At 42.2% G+C, this 19,301-nt stretch overlaps 1 protein-coding gene across 1 annotated transcript in view; it reads right to left on the bottom strand.

Moving 5' to 3' along the window:
• Window positions 1-18,348, bottom strand: part of Tnrc6c (trinucleotide repeat containing adaptor 6C) — a 70,777-nt gene extending 52,429 nt beyond the window's left edge. Inside the window, 3 exon segments of the mRNA XM_048365117.1 lie at window positions 6,000-6,326; window positions 16,940-16,961; window positions 18,071-18,348. Coding sequence (XP_048221074.1) covers window positions 6,000-6,326; window positions 16,940-16,961; window positions 18,071-18,229 — 508 coding nt within the window. The 5' untranslated portion in view covers window positions 18,230-18,348.
• Window positions 18,349-19,301: the final 953 nt, after the last annotated feature.

Raw genomic sequence — 19,301 nt, 5'->3', positions numbered from 1 at the left:
TTAGTACTTTCTACCACTTAATTCAGTTATCAAAATAATTTGCCCTGAAAGAGAAGAAACAGAAGAAGCTCAGGCAAAATATTAAATTCGGGGGCTGGGAATATGGCCTAGTAGTGAAATGCTCGCCTTATATACATGAAGCCCTGGGTTTGATTCCTCAGCACCACATATATGGAAAACGGCCAGACGTGGTGCTCTGGTTCAAGTGGCAGAGTGCTAGCCTTGAGCAAAAAGAAGCCAGGGACAGTGCCCAGCCCCTGAGTTCAAGTTCCATGACTGGCACAAAAACAAAACAAAACAAAATAGTAAATTCTCCTTTTATCTTCTGTTTGCATGGTTTACAGATTTGACAAATGTCTATAAAAATCTATGTAATGTGATGTGAATAAATTTAAAGAGAAAAGCTTTCCTGTTTTTATCTTTAAATTTCCAAATGTTATCATATGAAGATAAAATTTTCTTGGAAAATAACTGAATACAAGCCTTCTAAAAGGTATAGTAAGCCAAATTTTAATTAGGCATCAAATTAATCAGATAAAAAGCATAGACAAGCTCTACTCTGAAATATGCTGAATACTGCTTAATTGGTAATCACACTAACAGTAAATGTATTCATTCTTTACCTTCACAGTACTCTTAATGGAAATTATAAAACATAACAATAGTTTCCAGTGGTTTCAACAGTTTTTACTGGGAACAAATTCCTTGCTACATGGTTTTCAGAGGGAGGATAAAGATCACAAGTATTTTCAGCTCTTGAGAACCCAAGATGCTGCTCCTTCCACTGCATATTGTGTGTAAATATCTCAGGAATAAAGTACTTCACACTCAGAATTCTAGTGCTGGACAGACTCATGTGACAACTGTTGTAAGTGTAAGGAATTCCCAATGCAGAGCAGAAGAAAAGGTTTGTTGGAAACAATAATCAAAGTGTTGAAAAGAATGAGCTTGTTCCTTGTGTATGTCTTCCAAAAGGCAGGCAAAGGAGACTGTTTAGTCCGAGTTAAGAATGGATTAAAACAATAAAGAAAAGGGAAAACAAGCTTGCTCAGGCTAACAGGGCAGTAGTAAACACAGTAGGCAATGCTGTGGCCGTGCTTTTGCTCTGAAGCAGATCCCAGCAAGCAGCTCTGTTCCAAGACGCCATTTTATCCAATCTGAACTGCTGCCAAGAGCTTAGGCTCCAGCTCACATGCAGGAACGGCATGTCACAAGCTGACTGGGGAGAAGCAGCTGTTATTAGCTCTTGGGTGGCTGTCTCTCCTGCTGTAGGAGAGCAGATCTGTGAGGGAATACATGCACAAGGTGCTGCCCACCTTCTAGGAGACACTGCCTCTAGGAGAGCTGCCCTGCTCTGGTTCCAACATGTCGGCAGGAGCCAGCATAAACTGCCTTCTGTAGAACTGCCAGGACGCTCCAGGGCCAGCCTGGCGCAGGCTACTCATAGGCCACCTGCTGCCAGCAAGGCAGTATGAACAATGCCCTTTCCACCCCAGGATTCCATCTTAAAGCTCTGATTATCTAATTGCAGCTGACATTAAACTGATCTTCCTCTCTCTTTTACTTCAGCAGTGGCTTTCGCTTCAGGAGTCAGTGACAATTAGCACCACAACCACTTTTCTGGTTTTTCTTGAAAGCAAGCCAACAGAATAAGGGTGCACTGCCTATTGGTTGCATGCAAGTCAGTTGTGCTTCTGCCAAACTGCCTTTGTTTTATATTCTCTTTCCTAATAATTTCTCTGCATTTGACATGTCAACACTCATATGTAAAATAGCTTATTTCCAACTTCTTAATTACTCTCCTGCCTTACCATCTCTATCTGAAAAAGTTCTAAACAGCGAACACTACCACATATTAATCAGAGTTTCTGTTAATAAGTGTACAACCAGCCACCAAAACAATGCATTATTCTGATTAAAGGCAGGAGAAAAGAAATATTTTTCCTTCCCCCCCCAAAAAAGATAAAAGCTCTTAAGTCTTTCAAGTTGTAACTCCAACTTCTAAGTCCTGCAGACTTAGAAATCCATAGTCCAGAGAGAAACAGACACAGTAACTGAATGGCATCCTCATAACCCTAACAGCTTAAGTCCCTGGCCAGGTCAGATTTCCCACCAATTGGCTAATCCAATACTCTTCCTAACCAATACAAGTGGTAGAGGTTCAAGTGGTAGAACACTAGCCTTCAGCCAAAGAAGCTCAGGGGCAGTGTCCAGGCCCAGAGTTCAAGCCCCAGGACAGGCAAAATAAATAAAGATAAATGAATGAATGAATAAAATTAGGCATGCTAACGTACACAGGAATATGCACACAAAGTGACTAAAGGATGGTACACTTAGGGGAAGAATCCAATGATGTAACTCCTCTAAACAACTAATGAACCATTTAACAAAATACCAGGAGGCTGAAATATGTTGGAGGTGGGTAATGAGGGAAGGCACAGGAATGGAGAGAGGGAGAGCGAGCAAATATAGTCATTATAGTCAATGTACATTATGTAAAACTGAACTACATAACTTGAGGGTAAGGATGGGAGAGAAAGATGGGGAGAACAATGGAAGGGGTGACACTGACCAAGATGCATTGTACTCATAACCTGACTTCTAGAACTGAAATTCCTTTGTACAACTACTTAATAAAAATAAATGAATATTCTGAGGCATTTAAAAAAAATACTCTGTTTTATACCAGTATTTCACCTCTGGGTAGTTATTTGTTTCCTGTCTCCATTCACCAGACAAATACTACTTACATGTATGCACGGTCTGGGCTAAGCCTGAAACAAACATCTCATCTGCAGAACTCTGTCGGGAGGAATCTCTTCATCTGAGAGAGAAGAGTCAGAAGTACAGGGAGCCAAGTGCCTTGGTCAAGGTCTCCTAGGAGGCTGTGGTCTGGAGGGTGAATCTGGCCTACCTCCACACATGACACAACAATCCTCACCTGCAATGCTTGCTTTGCCCACCTACTTTCCTTACCCACAAGCCCACAAGAAGATGGTGGACTGTGGACAACTCAACCCAGCTCTGTTGGATAGTGCTGGCACCACAAATGGTAGGGAAGGGATATGGAGGTCATGGAGGCTCAGACATCTCCTCTTGGGTAAGAAATCAAGTACTAGTCAGTGGCATAACCAAGCTCAGCTTCTATGTCTTGGGCCATAGTTCCAAGTTTTTCATTTTTCATTTGACTAAGCTAGTTATACTGTAGAAAGGTCAGGCACTTTGTAAGTTATTTTGAATTTAATAGAGAGGAAAACTGCAATGAATTAGTCAGTAAAAGATGTAGGAAAAGTTGCACAGTTCACAGTGGGTGCAAAGGCTTGTGTTAGAGAGGAGCATATTACAGCTCCGGGAGGCTGACAGGTTTTGAGGTGAGGGAGCTGAAGGAATAAAGTAAAAGAGCAAGCCTTTGTGTGCTACTAGAGAAAGACTTGGCATGACGCAGGCACCTGTGTGAGGTGCCAGGAGGTACTCCAGTGAGGACACAAGGCAGGTCATGGAGAAGAGGCAAGCACTGCACAGACAAGGCTGTGAATGCGGAGCAACTCAATCTATGCACTAGGACCAAGGTGGTTTCCAAAGCTACCTCTGAATCAAAGACAGAGGATGGGAAGACTCACCTGGCTGAAATACCAGCCATGACTAGGAAGGAAGACGGTGGTGTCAAAGGAAGACTTTTGTTTGGGAGCCCCAAATCAACTTCTTACTTTACATCCAATATATAGATGGGTTTAATTCTCTGACATGTTTTTATCCATAAATGAGGATTCTTCAAAACATAGAATATATATATTTTTCTGTGAGGCTGGGATCAAATTCTGGGTCTCATGCCTATCAGGTTGCACTCTACCACTCAGCTATGTGTACATATATATGTACACATGTGTGTACACCTATCTGTGTATGTATGAATGCATCCACCTAGTCATCTTTTTTTAGGGGGTGGGGAGATCGGTCGTGGGGCTTGAACTCTGGGCCTGGGCACTGTCCCTGAGTTGTTTTTTTTTTTTTGCCAGTCCTGGGCCTTGGACTCAGGGCCTGAGCACCGTCCCTGGCTTCCTTTTTGCTCAAGGCTAGCACTCTGCCACTTGAGCCACAGTGCCACTTCTGGCCATTTTCTGTATATGTGGTGCTGGGGAATTGAACCCAGGGCTTCATGTATACGAGGCAAGCTCTCTTGCCACTAGGCCATATCCCCAGCCCCTGTCCCTGAGTTTTTAAGCTCAAAGCTAGTAGCCATCCATTCTTGAGACAGGGTCTTTCTATGTTGCCTGGGTTGATCACAAACAATCCTCTTGCCTCAGCCTCTTGACTAGCTTGGGCTACAGCCATATGTGACCACCCTGAAGTTTCAACTCAGGCCTTGTGCTTATTAGGCCATGCTCCCAGCCCACAGTGTAAGAGTGTATGAGTGTGTGTGTGTGTGTATACATGCACACAATGTATATATTTATTTTCTTTGACAAGGATATTATATTTACAGAAGGACAGTTTACATTTCTGATTTGTTGGTGTGATTTTTGTAGCACTAAGAATAGAACCTAGGGGGCTGGGAATATGGCCTAGTGGCAAGAGCGCTCGCCTCGTATACATGAAGCCCTGGGTTCGATTCCCCAGCACCACATATATAGAAAACAGCCAGAAGTGGCGCTGTGGCTCAAGTGGCAGAGTGCTAGCCTTGAGCAAAAAGAAGCCAGGGACAGTGCTCAGGCCCTGAGTCCAAGGCCCAGGACTGGCAAAAAAAAAAAAAAAAAAAGAATAGAACCTAGGTGCCTTGGACATGGTTCCACAATCTTGGAAGTGTATTTAAAGATAAACTTTTACACCAGAACTTCACTACATCAATTCCTTGATCACTTCTACTTATTTAAGCAAGCCCAGCACCCCTCCCATACTAACAGCCACTAGAAGAACACTGGTACTGCGCGGCCAAGTAGCCACAGCCTGGCAAGGTATGCCCGAGTGAAGAAGAGGCATGTTTACTTCTTCATCAGTTTTCAAATGTTACCTGAGTACACTAAACGGTTTAGATGTTACTATGGTATCTTTGCTGTACGAAGGTTGTTGTCCTAAGTGTAAGGTTCACCAGAAAGGAAACCCACCACATGGTTCAGGCAGAAAGGAGTTTATTGGGGGGAAAGCAAACTGCCAGTCCACACAAGATGGAGGCGTGGGGAAACAGAGGGGAAGGAAGAAGGGAAAAAGACAGACAAGAGCAAGAGAGAGTAAGAGAAGAGGAAAGAGAGCGGGGACCATGCTGGGCCGGATTATATAGGGAAAGGTGGGAGATATGGCCAGGTGGATTGGATGTGACCTTAGAGAAGGAGGAGGTAACTGCCTCCAGGTGTGCCAATTACCTAGGTAACTCAGGTACTGGGCGCAGACGTAAGCAGGTGGGGCGCATCTATCTGCATGGAGCCCTCTCAGGTGTGGGCCTTATACTGAGGCCCTTATTTCAGTGTAGAAAGTTAGCAATGTGCATGACTGTCAAGTGCTTACAGATGAACCTATGGGAATATACTTTTCTCCTTTTACCACTAGAACACATCCCTCTACCAGGAATTCAGCAAAATAAAAGTCTAGACTACTGGAAGACACAAGGCAAAGTTGTCTAAAAATACTAGTTTCAACTAGACCATGATTGCAGAAATTACTAATTTAATTATGACATATTTCTTTCAAGTAGTTAATGCCACCTACAGATAAGTGAGAAATCCTGCAAATATATAGGAGAAGCACCAATATCCAAATCCAATTGACACAAATCTGTGTATATATTATGTATATAGTGAATATGAACCAAAATCTATTTTTGTTGATAAGCAGCAGGGTTCTCAGATAAAAACAAAATCTGGGACTGGGGGTGTAGCTCAATGATAGAGGGCTTGACTCGGCAGCATGAGGCCCTAGGTCCTAGCCCTACCACTGTCCAAACAAAATGAAAACGGAAACGAAAAGGAAAACCAACAACCAAATGCCTCATTCTTCAGAGACTGTACCTGGCTGCAGCTTGCTGGGATGCTGCTGTGGCCCCACTCCAGAAAGGGGAGGAGGGCTCGGCCCTGCAGGCCCGGTACCCTGTGCTGGGTTCACACTGGGCAGAGCCCCAGTGGGCAAAGGCTGGCCTCTCTTTAACAGCTGCTTCTGCTCTTGTTGGCGGAAGCGTGGAGGCACCTCTCGAGGCAGATAACGGGGTGCAGCTGGCTGCTGGCCACTGGTGGATGCGCGTTTGCCATTGCTGCTGCTGGAAATAGTGCTGGTGGAAGTACTGGTACAGGTACTGGCAGGTTGGGGCTGGCTTGAACAGGTCTTAGTAGGTTCTGGCACTGAAAAGAATGAAAGGAAAAAGAAGTCAAAGCTTTAGTAGCACCTTCTCAAAATCCAACCCAAAACAAAAGAAAAAATGCTATGTAGTACTTTGAAAATAGAGCTGGTCTAATGTAGAGAGTTGTAGGAACTGCAACTTTATCTCAAGCCAGATAGTGTCATCTGTGTTGAGTAGAACTGTAGTTAGTTCTAATACTTGACTTGCATCGGAATTACTGAGTGATCATAAAATCCCAGAAGATTTAGTCCTTGCCCCAGACTCTCACGCACTAATTCAGTGTGTGTGTGGAGTGGGGGAGGGGAAGGCTGCATTTCTGGTAAGTTCTGAGGTAATGATGCTGCTGTTGCCTCCCAGGCCACCCTGTGAGAACCACTGCTCATTTAGGGTTTATACAGATCATGAGATCCTCAGATGTTCATGAATTTGTGTGTGTGTGTGTGTGTGTGTGTGTGTGTGTGTGTGTGTAAGCATAGACATATATACACATACATGCATATATATGTATATGTATATATATTTTTTCTTTGAATTTATAGTACATTCTTGGTTCCTGAACAATTAAAGCTGAACACCATCAAGTCTCAGTATCAGCATTTGTGGCTCTGATAAACTTGTTGGGCAGGAATGAAAGTGGCCTGCTTGATCATGGCACCAACACTAACAAGTACACCAGCACCAAAGGCTGTGCAGTGTCCCTGTATGCTGATGGAAGTGCAAAAGAACCTGGACCTCAATAGCAGCTAGTCACATCTTCATCTTGAATGTGATATATCATGATATACACCAATATGTTTATCACTTAATCTACAAATGTCTTTGGTTTAAATGTGAGTGAATGCTATGCAAAAAAAATGAATTTATATAGTTCTGTGTATATATGAAGTACAAGGACACCCTTCTGAGTTAAAACTGAGTAAAAATTGAGCTAAAACACTGGGAGGTCCAGGAGATACTATTTTTTTCCTTTATATTTCCAGCTTTAGCTGGCATGTGGTTTGATCTCTCAACAGATGACTATCATGACAGTGTGCTTGCTAGCATTCTCAACACTCTGCTTGTCTTCCTGTCTCACCATGCGCCACCCCGTTCCCCTCCCCCCCTCCACCTAGCAAGCAAGTCCTCAATGACATTGTCTGCTCTGTCCACTCCAATTCACACAGCTAAGGATCTCTTAAGGAAATTATGTGGCCATGTCGTTTGATGCCACTGTGACTGCATGGCCTAGGTACTTCCAGTTACTCCTACTTGGACCTGATGACCTGGGTCAATGGCTCATGTATTCAAAGACTTTCCACTCAAACCTCTAATCTCTTCTTCAAAGCCAGACTAAGAGGCCTGGGATGTTCACCAGTGGTCCTCTTTCCTTCCAGTAGTATGTGTGTAAGGGGCATTGTGTCACCATCAGTGGTCTGAGAAAGATGAGGGATGCCTGGGCCTTCACCACATCTATTCCAGAGAAGACACAAAGACCCTCAGGTAGGACTGGGTCTCAGATTAACTCATTAATTTATAAATATGTACATGGGTTTTAGCCAGGGCTTTAACCTATTGAGTACCATGGAGGATCGGATCACTTGTGTTGGCTGTTTGTGTGCAGAGGGTAGGACATCACAGTTTCAATGTCAACTGCCCAAGCACTCAAACCTCTAACCTATTCTCTAACGCCAACTATCAGCCTTTCTCCCTGGCCCCCAATTCCTCTTCAGCCACCTCCCAACCTCCTTGCCTTCCTCTAGTCTAGTCAAACTTCTTAGAATTTGTATAAGCTACCTTTTCCTGCATCTCCACTTGATATTCTTCTTTTATCTAGCTATTCACAAAAAACGTACAGCCCAATGTAATGCTAAAATCCCATACGATCATCTGATCTTCAGTTTCTGACCTCTCAGTCTTTAGAGTACTCTCAGATCATCAGTGAGAGCCACTCTTCCCAGCTCTCTTGGCAAGCCTCCTCTTCTGTCTCTTAAGGTTTTATCATGACACTCCTTTCTACTTGATACTCATCCTGGGACATATGATCTACTCCTATGGCAACCATGTTCCAAGTGCCAGATGGCCACTGGATACTGCCATCTAGACATCTTACAAACACCTCAAATTCAACATGTCCCAAATACTCACTGGCTTTCTTGCCTCACTCTTCTAAGTCTTTCAGTTTCCCAAAGATTTATTACAAAATTCAAAGGAAACAGAAGAGAAGGAAAGACAGAATTAAGAAAGAAACCAGCTGGGAGCTAATGGCTCATGCCTGTAATCCTAGCTACTCAGGAGGCTGGGATCTGAGGATCACGGTTCGAAGCCAGCGGGGGCAGGAAAGTCTGTGAGACTCTAATCTCCAATAAACTACTCAGAAAAAGCTGGAAGTGGCATGACGGCCCAAGTGTAGAGGGCTAACCTTGAGCAAAAGAAGCTCCCAGGCTCTGAGTTCAAGCCCCAGGGAAGGAAGGAAGGAAGGGAGGGAGGGAGGGAGGGAGGGAAAGAAAAAGAAAGAAAAAGAGAAAAAGAGAAAGAGAGAAAGAAAGAAAGAGAGAGAGAGAGAAAAAGGGGGGGACTGAGGGAGGGAGGAAGAGAAGAAGGAAGGAAGGAAGGTACCTTTTAGTGAAATGCAGGAAGGTCCATCTGCTCTTCCAATGAAAACAGTTTTTCTGGGGCTGGGGATATGGCCTAGTGGCAAGAGCGCTCGCCTCATATACATGAAGCCCTGGGTTCGATTCCCCAGCACCACATATACAGAAAATGGCCAGAAGTGGTGCTGTGGCTCAAGTGGCATAGTGCTTGAGCATAGCCTTGAGCAAAAAGAAACCAGGGACAGTGCTCAGGCCCTGAGTCCAAGGCCCAGGAATGGCAAAAAAAAAAAAGTTTTTCTTTTATAAATAATTTCTTTCTACAAATCCATGTTTTTAGGCAGTAAGAACACAGAAAGACCATGGGAATTATTATAGCTTGACTGCTTATGGATGTCAAAAAATCATTTATTTAGAAAAACAAAACCATTTAATAACTATGCAGCTAACAGTAAATATGTCAACAATCTAGAAATATTGGCTCCTCTAATAAGCTTTTACCTTACTCAAATGAGGGTGACATCTGGTGGTGAAAGGTAGTTAACAATTTACTTGAGAAAGCAACACTTGAGATTCTTAAAATTTGTTTGCAAAAAAAGTTCATTCTTAGCATGTAGGGCTGGGAATGCGGCTTAGTGGTAGAGTGCTTGCCTAGCATGCTCAAAGCCCTGGGTTCAATTCCTCAAGACCATATAAACAGAAAAAGCTGGAAGTGGCACTGTGGCTCAAGAGGTAGAGTGCTAACCTTGAGCAAAAAGAAGCCAGGGACAGTGCTCAGGCCCTGAGTCTAAGTTCCAGGACTGGCCAAAAAAAAAAAAAAGGAATCAAATGAATGCTTTAAGCTAATAAAATCTCACTTGCCTCGTATACATGAAGCCCTGGGTTCGATTCCCCAGCACCACATATACAGAAAATGGCCAGAAGTGGTGCTGTGATTCAAGTGGCAGAGTGCTAGCCTTGAGCAAAGAGAAGCCAGGGACAGTGCTCAGGCCCTGAATCCAAGGCCTAGGACTGGCCAAAAACAACAACAACAAAAAACAACAACCCAACTGTTTTCTAAGAAATAGTCTTCAGCTTTCAGCAGTTCATAAATTCCTGCTATTGCTTTCCCCTAAACTCAGGCTTCAGTGAAGACTGGAAGCTCAGTCTGCCTATTGAAGAACTTTATTGGGAGCTTCTTTTCAAATGGTCTCCCTGCCCTTGTCATACTAGGGATTAAACTTGGGGCCTTGGGCTTTGGTAGGCAAGAGCTCTTTCACTTGAGCTATACCCCTAGAAACTTCATACATCTCATCATGTCTAAGGGACTGAGAGAGAAAGGTCATGCCTAGCTGACCCAGTGATCAGCACATAATACTGCTCGACCTGCCTCTTCTTTTTGTGTGCTGCCATACTTTTTTAGCCTGACGTTTGGTCTGCTTCCCAGACTGCTTGGTACTTCCCCAGCTTGGAACAAAATAGTCCTATTATTCCATTATAAGCACAATGCTGTTGAGAATTCCTCTTCTCAACCTAACCTGAAATGCCCAGTTCTCTACCACAACAGTTTAAAACATTTTCTACATTCTTCTAAATACTGATGCTACATCTCTTGCTGTTAATCTGTGCCCATGACTTGTGGTTTCCTGAAATTAAAAATACTCATCCACTCAACACTGAGGCTTTGCTCTGCTGCAGGACTTGGCTGGAAGAACGGAGGCCTTGAATCAGGATTCTCCCACTAGGGGCCGACATGTGTGCTCACGTGGGCAGAAGCAAGGAGCAAGTGCTGGCTGTGGTGCACATGAAAGGTCCTGGAGGATGGGCTACCCCCAACCACTCTCGGTGACCTGCAATAGTGCTGCTTTCTGAGCCTGAACCAACAGCACAGATTGAGGGCTATCTTGTTCCAGGTTGTGGAATTGCCAAACTGACTGACGCTTTTTAAAATGTTACTTCCTGTGGTAAATGCTAACCTGTTATTTTAATCCCCACATTTTAACATCTTTCATTTCTGAAGTTTGGATGAACCTTACAATTAGCACATAAATTACTCATTCAACCCCCTAGTCCACTAAACAAGACATCATTACATTAACACTATGCCCTAGGTTTGGGCCTTGAACAGAGGGCCTGGATGCTATCGCTTTTTTTTTTTTTTTTGCTAAAAGCTAGCACTCTACTGGGTTGAGGACTTAGCTCAGTGCAAGAACACTTGTCTGGCAAAATCTAAGTCCCTGAGTTTGATGCTCAGCTCTGGGGTGGGGTGGGGGCGGAGGAAGCTGGCACTCTACCACTTGAGCCACAGCTCCACTTCTAACTTTTTGGTGGTTAATTGGAGAAAAGAGTCTCACTGACTTTCCTGTCTTGGCTAGATCTTGAAATCTCAGCCCCAGGGCTGGGAATGTGGCCTAGTGGTACAGTGCTTTGCCTAGTATGCATGAAGCCCTGGGTTCGATTCCTCAGCACCACATAAAGAGAAAAAGCCGGAAGTGGTGCTATGGCTCAAGAGGTAGAGTGCTAACCTTGAGCAAAAAGAAGCCAGGGGCAGTGCTCAGGCCCTGAGTCCAAGCTCCAAGACTGATCAAAAAAAAAAAAAAAAAAAAAAAAAAAAAAAAAAAGAAGAAGAAGAAAGAAAGAAAAGAAATCTCAGGCCCCAAAGTAGCTAGATTATAGGCATGAGCCACTGGCACCCAGCCTTAAAAAACTTTTACATTTAAATTTTCTCAAATATTGCTTCTTTGACTTTTGGCTGAAACATACATATATGTGATTAATGTTTATAATTATAACTACATAAAAAACCAATTCTGTTAAACTAAACAAATCAGAGAGTCCAATAACTATTTTCATGATTACAATTTATCCTGTAAAACACAGAGCAACAAACACTTGTGGCAAGAAGTTGCCTTAGGACATTTGAGAAGCAAGTAGGAACCCCTCTGAGTGAGGAGCACATATTTACTGTACTCTCTGTAGACCTGGGGGGATGCAAAGTGGTATGGGCCTACAGTGGAGAGCTTCTGGTTCATCTATCACCATGGCAACACTTGAAGCCCAACTCAAACACACAAACTCATTAACTACTAAACACATCAACTGTCTATTGCTAATGAGAAATGTTGTTTAAAAGTATTTTCTGCCAGGCACTGGTAGCTCATGACTACAATTCTAGCTACTCAAGGCTGAGATCTGAGCATTGAGGTTCAGAACTAGCATGGGCAAGAAAGAAAGACTGTGAGACTCTATCTCCAATTAACCACCAGAAAACCAGAAGTGGCTCTGTGGCTTAAAAAAGTAGAGCACTAGTCTTGAGCAAAAGATCTCAGGGGCAGTGTCCAGGCCCAAATTTTAAGCCCCATGACTGAAACCCCCCCGCCAAAAAAAAAAAAAAAAAAACGTATTTCTTCTAATGTATCAGTTAAATGCTATTCTCAATACGACAGACTAGATAACATCGATGTTAAAATAATAAAATTACTTTAATAATAATTACTAATCAAGAGTTAGAACTGAATTCCTTTACTCTTAGGAAAACGTACTGTTTATGCTATAACCAACTATTTCTAAATTATTATTAATTTTTTAAATGTTGGTACTAAAGGGGCTGGGAGTGTGGCTTAGTGGTAGAGTGCTTGCCTAGCATGCATGAAGCCTTGGGTTCGATTCCTCAGTACCACATAAACAGAAAAGTGGTGCTGTGGCTCAAGTGGTAGAGTGCTAGCCTTGAGCAAAAAGCTAGGGACAGTGCTTAGGCTCCGAGTTCAAGCCCCAGAACTGGCAAAAAAAAAATTGGTACTAAGGTTTGAACATAGGGCCTCATGATTGCTAGGCAGGTGCTCTATTGCTGAGCCACATGCCCAGTCCTGCATTTCTAAATTTCAAGTTATAATAGGCCAAGTTAGGGAAATGTTATAGAAAATGTTGCTAATAGCTGGTCACTGGTGACTCACACCTGTAATCCTAACTACTCAGGAGACTGACACCTAAAGGATTAGTGTTCAAAGCCAGACCAGGGAAGTCTGCAAGATTTCATCTCTCCAATTAACCAGCAAAATTTCAGACTGGAGGTATGGCTCAGGTAGTAGAATGCCAGCCATGAGTGAAAAAGCTGAGGGACAGTTCATAGCTCCTGAGTTCAAGCCACAGAACCAGCATAAAGAGAAGAAAGAGGAGAAGGGAAGAAGGGAAAGAGGAGGAGAGAAGATGCTGATGACAGTATGTTAAAGCTAAGTGAACTTACAAGCTTTAATGGTAAAGATCCTAGCTCGCACAAGAGTAAACTTTTCTGTTAAATAATCCCTTGTCATGATGTGACTATATGAAAAGAAGTTTTTGCTTGAATATGCCTCATTTGCTTATTTAAAAAGTTTCTATTACATTTTATTTAAAAAAAGAAAAGGCTAAGTGATTGTGAAATATGGATACTGGGCCTAAGCGATGTCATCTTGTCCCCACTGCTATCTTAACACCTTAATAGGTAATAAGGACATCTCACTCAATTCCAAGAACTACAATGTCCCATAGGTCATTCTGAGAAGTGCAGGTATGTCATGGATTGTTAAGACTCCAGGGCATCCCCATCCTTTACTCAATTGTTAGGATTGTTAGATTCTGGGAAATCTCTAACACCCTAACTGCCCCCTTAGTTAACACATAACGGACTTGTTTTGCTTCTGTAAACACGCTTTGCTAATCACCCTGATGTGGTTTTTGCCTTTATAAGCTTAATGCTAACAACATTCGGCACTGTAGGTTCTTTGGGTCATGACTACCTGAAGTCACTGGCTTTCTAATAAAGACTCCTGATTCAACCTCTTACATTTTGGCTTCTCTGAATCTCCCTGATTGAGTTCCCATGTAACAACTGCAGGTCTTTCTGCAGTCTTCTCCATATCAAACATCAATGGAGTCAACACAATGGACAGAACAGTGGACAGTCACTCTGGGAGGCTGAGACCATGGGGACAACAGCTCAAGACAAGCTTGGGCAAAATGTTGTTAAAATCCTTGTCTCAGCCAATAGACATGGTAGCATGTGTCTGTCACCCCAGATACATGAGAAGAAGCATAAGTTGGATGCTTGCTGTTTAGGCTGCCTGGGAAAAAAGTGAGATCCTATTTGAAAAAGTCAAAGAGCATGATTCAAGTGTTAGAGAGCTTGTGATTTAGCCAAAGTGCTAAGCTCAAATCTTCGTACCGTACCCTGCCCTCAGGTAAACCAAATTTGCCCTCCAGTCTGACCATGTGGAAGGAGGAAATAGAAGAAAAGAAAAGGAGAAAGCACACCAAGTATGCTCTCCAGCTTACCCTCTCCAAGCCAAATCATACCAGAGTAGATGACTCCTAGAAAAACTAATCTTCATCTCAGGAAATATAGAAGGTCTAAGTGGAATTAGGTCTCAAAGGCTTTCTCTTCAGATCTGAGTACTGCCTTCTGTAGGACTGTGAGGTGTTTATTGTTTTTCTTTTGTACTAAATTAAGAATTTATGAAGGCACACATGACTAAGTTATGGAATGAGGGTAGGTGCCTATCAGTGGATGGATGGGAAGAAGGTGGCATATATACAAAACAGGATGAAGTCATGCCATTTGCAAGAAAATGGATAGAACTGGAGATCATTATGTTAAGTGTTAAGCCAAATTCAGAAAGACAACTATCACATGATTTCCCTCATATGTGAAATCTAAAAAGTTGAAAAGGGACTATTTGGGAAGAGGCCAAGGACAAGCAAGATGAAGGACAGTGGATAAACATGGTTTGAGTAACAGGGGTTGGGTAATATAACCTACATATCTTATACAGATTTATGGAAATGTCACCTTGAAGCCAATTGTTACGTACAATTAATACATAGTAATAAAAATAAAAATAAAAAAACTGGGAAGGAGCTACATAACCCTGGAGATTTTCCCTTTAAAAATAATGTCATGTCCTACAACCTGTCAGAAGAGGGAGCCCAAATCAAGCCACTGCAACCAGGAGTAAAGAAGGCTGATGAGGGAGGCGGTTTGAAAAAGCCTCCCTCTTCTCTCAGGAAGAGCCTGACACTTTCCTCAAGCAGGCTCCTTGGGTCCGGTATACACTTAACCACTGAAGGTGTGGCAAAGTAGGAAGTTTGAGTACAAAATTTAAATCACACTTCTTACAAGCAAGATTAGAATATAAATTAAATGTCTGAACTTACAAACATTTACAGACAAATGACTCAGATTCTGAATTTAATAACTGCTTGGAACTTGAGCTACAGGGGCATCAAGTCACTCACTTTGATATGTGATTAATTAGTTTTGAGCTTCACACACACACATATATATACATACATGTATATATGTATATGAACATGACTATTTTATGAACCATAATAAATATGACTTAAACTACTAAATTATCATCATACTTACACATTCTATATTTTTGTAGTTAATCTTTCTCAAGTTCAACCCATGAAAAAAAACCAGAAACATCATGGAAAATTTAGGTTCACAAATCCCTTACCTCATACATACAGTTACAATTACTTGTGGCAAATAAAGAGCAGAGCCCAAAATATAAAAAAGATTACTGGTTCCAGAAGTAAAACTCATCGAAGCAGTCTGAAGTGCCTCATCTCAGCCCTGCCTTCTAATGACAGTATCTAGGTCTCACCAAGGCAAAACAGTAATTGTGTTCAGCTGTGCATAAGGTAAGAATTAATAATGTACTGTTTTGTTTATGAGCAGGCTCAAGGAGAGGTTTTCAAATCCCCTACTGTAGTTTCTGAGGGTCTGGGATTGAGAAAAAATTGGGAAAAGTAGTAAACATCTCAGGGTGGAGGAATTAAGTTCAAAGTGAGCTTTAATTTCTCTTTAGAAAAATGCTATTATAAATTATTATTGTTATCATTATTATTACTACTACTATTATTATTATTATTATTATTATTATTATTATTTTGATCAGTTGTGGGGCTTGAACTAGGAGCCTGGGCTCTCTCCCTGATCTCTTTTGCTCAAGGCTAGTGCCCTATCACGTTGAGCCACAGCTCCACTTTTGGTTTTCATGTGGTTAACTGGAGTCTCATGGACTTTTCCTGCCCAGGTTGGCTTTGAGCCGTGATCCTTGGATCTCAGCCTCCTGGGTAGTTAGGCTTTCTGGCATGACTCACCTAACACCTAGCTCACTCAAATTATTTTTAGTGAAAAATATATAATTCATGTTTTTCATCATAGGAGGAAAAATAAGACAGAGCTGACTACAACAGCACTCCAAGACCAGAGACAGTGCAGGAAAAGGGTTCCAAGCAGGTAAACAAGCTCAGATCTTTCAGATGTGCAGGACATCAGCCCTATCATGGGACGAGCATGCTTAAAACACTAAGGAGGTTCACAGGAGAGTTAGGAGAGAGAAAGAATGGAAATAAGTGAATCCAAGAACAAAAGTATGTTCCCTCAGAGCTGGGCACCAGGTCTCACATCTGTAATCCTAGCTACTCAGGAGGCTGAGATCTGAGGACTGTGGTTTGAAGCCAGCCTAGGCAGGAAAGTCCACAAGACTCTTATCTAATGAGCCACCAAAAAGCCCAAAGTGGAGGTGTGGATCAAGTGGCAGAATACCAGCCGTGAGCAAAAAAGCTAAAGGGCAGGGCCAAGGTTCTGAGTTCAAGCCCCAGTACCAGAGTGTATGCACACCCACACATATGCACAGGCAGACACGTACACCTGCACATGCACACACAAACAAAATGTGTTCCTTGGTTCCTACCACCATATAGGGCAGGATACTACCTCACCTGGCCTGAACTTTAAAAAGAAAATGCAGGGCTGGGAATGTGGTTTAGCAGCATGCATGAAGCCCTGGGTTCGATTCCTCAGGACCACATAAACAGAAAAAGCCAGAAGTGGCTCTGTGGCTCAAGTGGCAGAGCGCTAGCCTTGAGCAAAAGGAAGCCAGGGACAGTGCTCAGGCCCTGAGTTCAACCCCCAGAACTGGCAAAAAAAAATTAAAAAGAAAACTATCTTGATCATCAACTTTGGCACTGCCATAAAATGTACCTCTATCCCCAAAATATAAATAAATAAATTTACCTTTGGTTTTTTGATCAGCAGCCTGAAAAAAAAAATCAGAAACTCTTTAGGAGAATCATGTGTAGAATGCATATATACAACAATGACACATCATAAGCATATCATAAGCAGACTTCATACTGGACATTGTAAAAAAAGCTTGGCTGGGAATATGGCCTAGTGGCAAGAGTGCTCGCCTTGTATACATGAAGCCCTGGGTTCGACTCCTCAGCACCACATATGTAGAAAAAGCCAGAAGTGGCGCTGTGACTCAAGTGGCAGAGTGCTAGCCTTGAGCAAAAAGAAGCCAGGGACAGTGCTCAGGCCCTGAGTTCGAGCCCCCGGACTGGCAAAAATAAATAAATAAAATTACAAAAAAACAAACTTTACTCTGTTGATTTTTTCCCCCCGAAATGCAAAAGCAAGGCTTTATTCAGGCGAGCTGCAATTCGGGCCTCGTCCTACCCACCGACACAGCGGAGGTTAGGAGGAAGCCCCCTGAGCTGACTCTGTTGATTTATTATGATTTAATATTACTGGAGGAACTCAGTGGTTGTCTATTGATCACATGCCAACATTAAGTTAAAGGCAAAAAAATATACACAGATGTTTGAGTTCAATCTTCTGTTTAGTAAAAAAGGTACACAATTTAACTACACGCCACATTAAACTAAGCAAGAACAAAGGCAAATGTTATAATAGTATTTTACATGCCATAAAACTCAAGACTACAGAACTATATATATTTTTATCTTTAACATTTACTGATAGGATTTCTAAAAGAGTATTTGCCAATACTGCAAGGATTATTTCTAGCTTTTCTAGTAAGATCAGTTTGGTGGCCCTTTCCTTATTACTTAGACTGACTGTTCTAGACAGTTTGATTGTGAATAAAATGGTACAGCTGCACTTTATCACTACAACCAAAACCAAATTTCTTGAAATGCAGCTGTGATATCTTTAGTTCTTTAAGAAAGACATTTTGCAGCTGCCATCCTTAATTTTTTCACCATTACAATACCTATTATTTGCTAATGTTTACAGATATAGCATACTGATAGAATGAAGCTTAACAGTGTAATGGCTATGATAATGCAAATGATAGGTGTATGATTGATTACAAGGGCAATGAAGTCAGGACTTTAGCCAAACCTTTTTCTGAGCACCTTCCTTCTTTTTCTTTTCTTCCTGCTTTTTCTTTTTCTTTTCTTCCATCAAATGTTCCTCTTCTTGTGTTTCTTCTTCTTTCACCCTATTAAATAAAAAGAAAAATGATGTTGGTATAATGGTTGTTTTAAATGGTTGTTTCATTAGGCTGGGTGCAGTAGCTCACACTTGTAATCCTATCTATTCAAGAGGTTGATATCCATCTCAACCAATAACTCGACATTCAACCAAGAGCGAGGCACAGTGGCATGTGCCTATGGTCTCCATTATGCACAGGACTGAAATCAGGAAGATAACATTCCAGGCCAGCTTGGGCAAAGAGGTTTGTGAGGCTCCCTTTTGATGGGAAAAGCTGGGTGTGGTGGTGTGGGAATGTCATCCCAGCTACAGCAGAAATAATTAAAACAGGAGGATCACCATCCAGGTGCATGCCAGGGGCAGGGGAATGAGACCTTATCTCAAGCGTAACTGGACTAAAAAGGGCTGAGGGTGTGATTCACATGGTAGAGCACCTAACAAGCATAATGTCCTGCATTCAAATCCCACTTCTGCCACATGGAAAAACAGAAAGGCAAGGAAAGGGAAGGGAATGGAAAGGAAGGGAACGAAAAGAAAGGGGAGCACCAAGCACAAAATATCTAAAGCCAGTATCACCTACAGAATGTAGATGCCACTTTGAGAGGGTGTGAGAACTGGATGTTCACCATATACTACTGAATGTATCTCTCTCTTACTACATATAGTGTTGCCTACCTTCTTCTTTTTTTTGGGGGGGGGGAGTGCTTTTTTGCTCAAAGCAGGAGCTCTACTACTTGAATCACAGCACCACTACTGGCTTTTTGATGGTCAAATGGAGATAAAAGTCTCTTGGGCGTTCTTGCCAGGCAGGCATTTTACAAACAACACTCTTACCTCTTTAGTTTTTTGGCTCTATTTATTTAATAAAGGGTCTCTGTTTTTTTTACCTGGGGCTGACCTTGGATTTTAACCCTCCTACTGTAATTTCCAAAAGCTGTAATTAGACATGTGCCACCAAGACCAAGCTTGTTGTTTGAGATGGGGTTGGAGGATGGGGGGGTCTTTCTAACTTTTGCCAGAGCTAGCCTTGAACTATGACTCACCCAAACTCCAAAGTAGCTAGGATATAGGCATATAGGGTAAGCCATTATGTCTGGCTACAGTATTTTTACCATATTAAACGTTTCCTGTTTACATA

The sequence above is a fragment of the Perognathus longimembris genome, chromosome 17, assembly GCF_023159225.1.
Source record: "Perognathus longimembris pacificus isolate PPM17 chromosome 17, ASM2315922v1, whole genome shotgun sequence".
NCBI lineage: Eukaryota > Metazoa > Chordata > Mammalia > Rodentia > Heteromyidae > Perognathus > Perognathus longimembris.
Note: the sequence above shows the minus strand (reverse complement) of the source record. Positions and strands in the feature narration are given on the sequence as shown.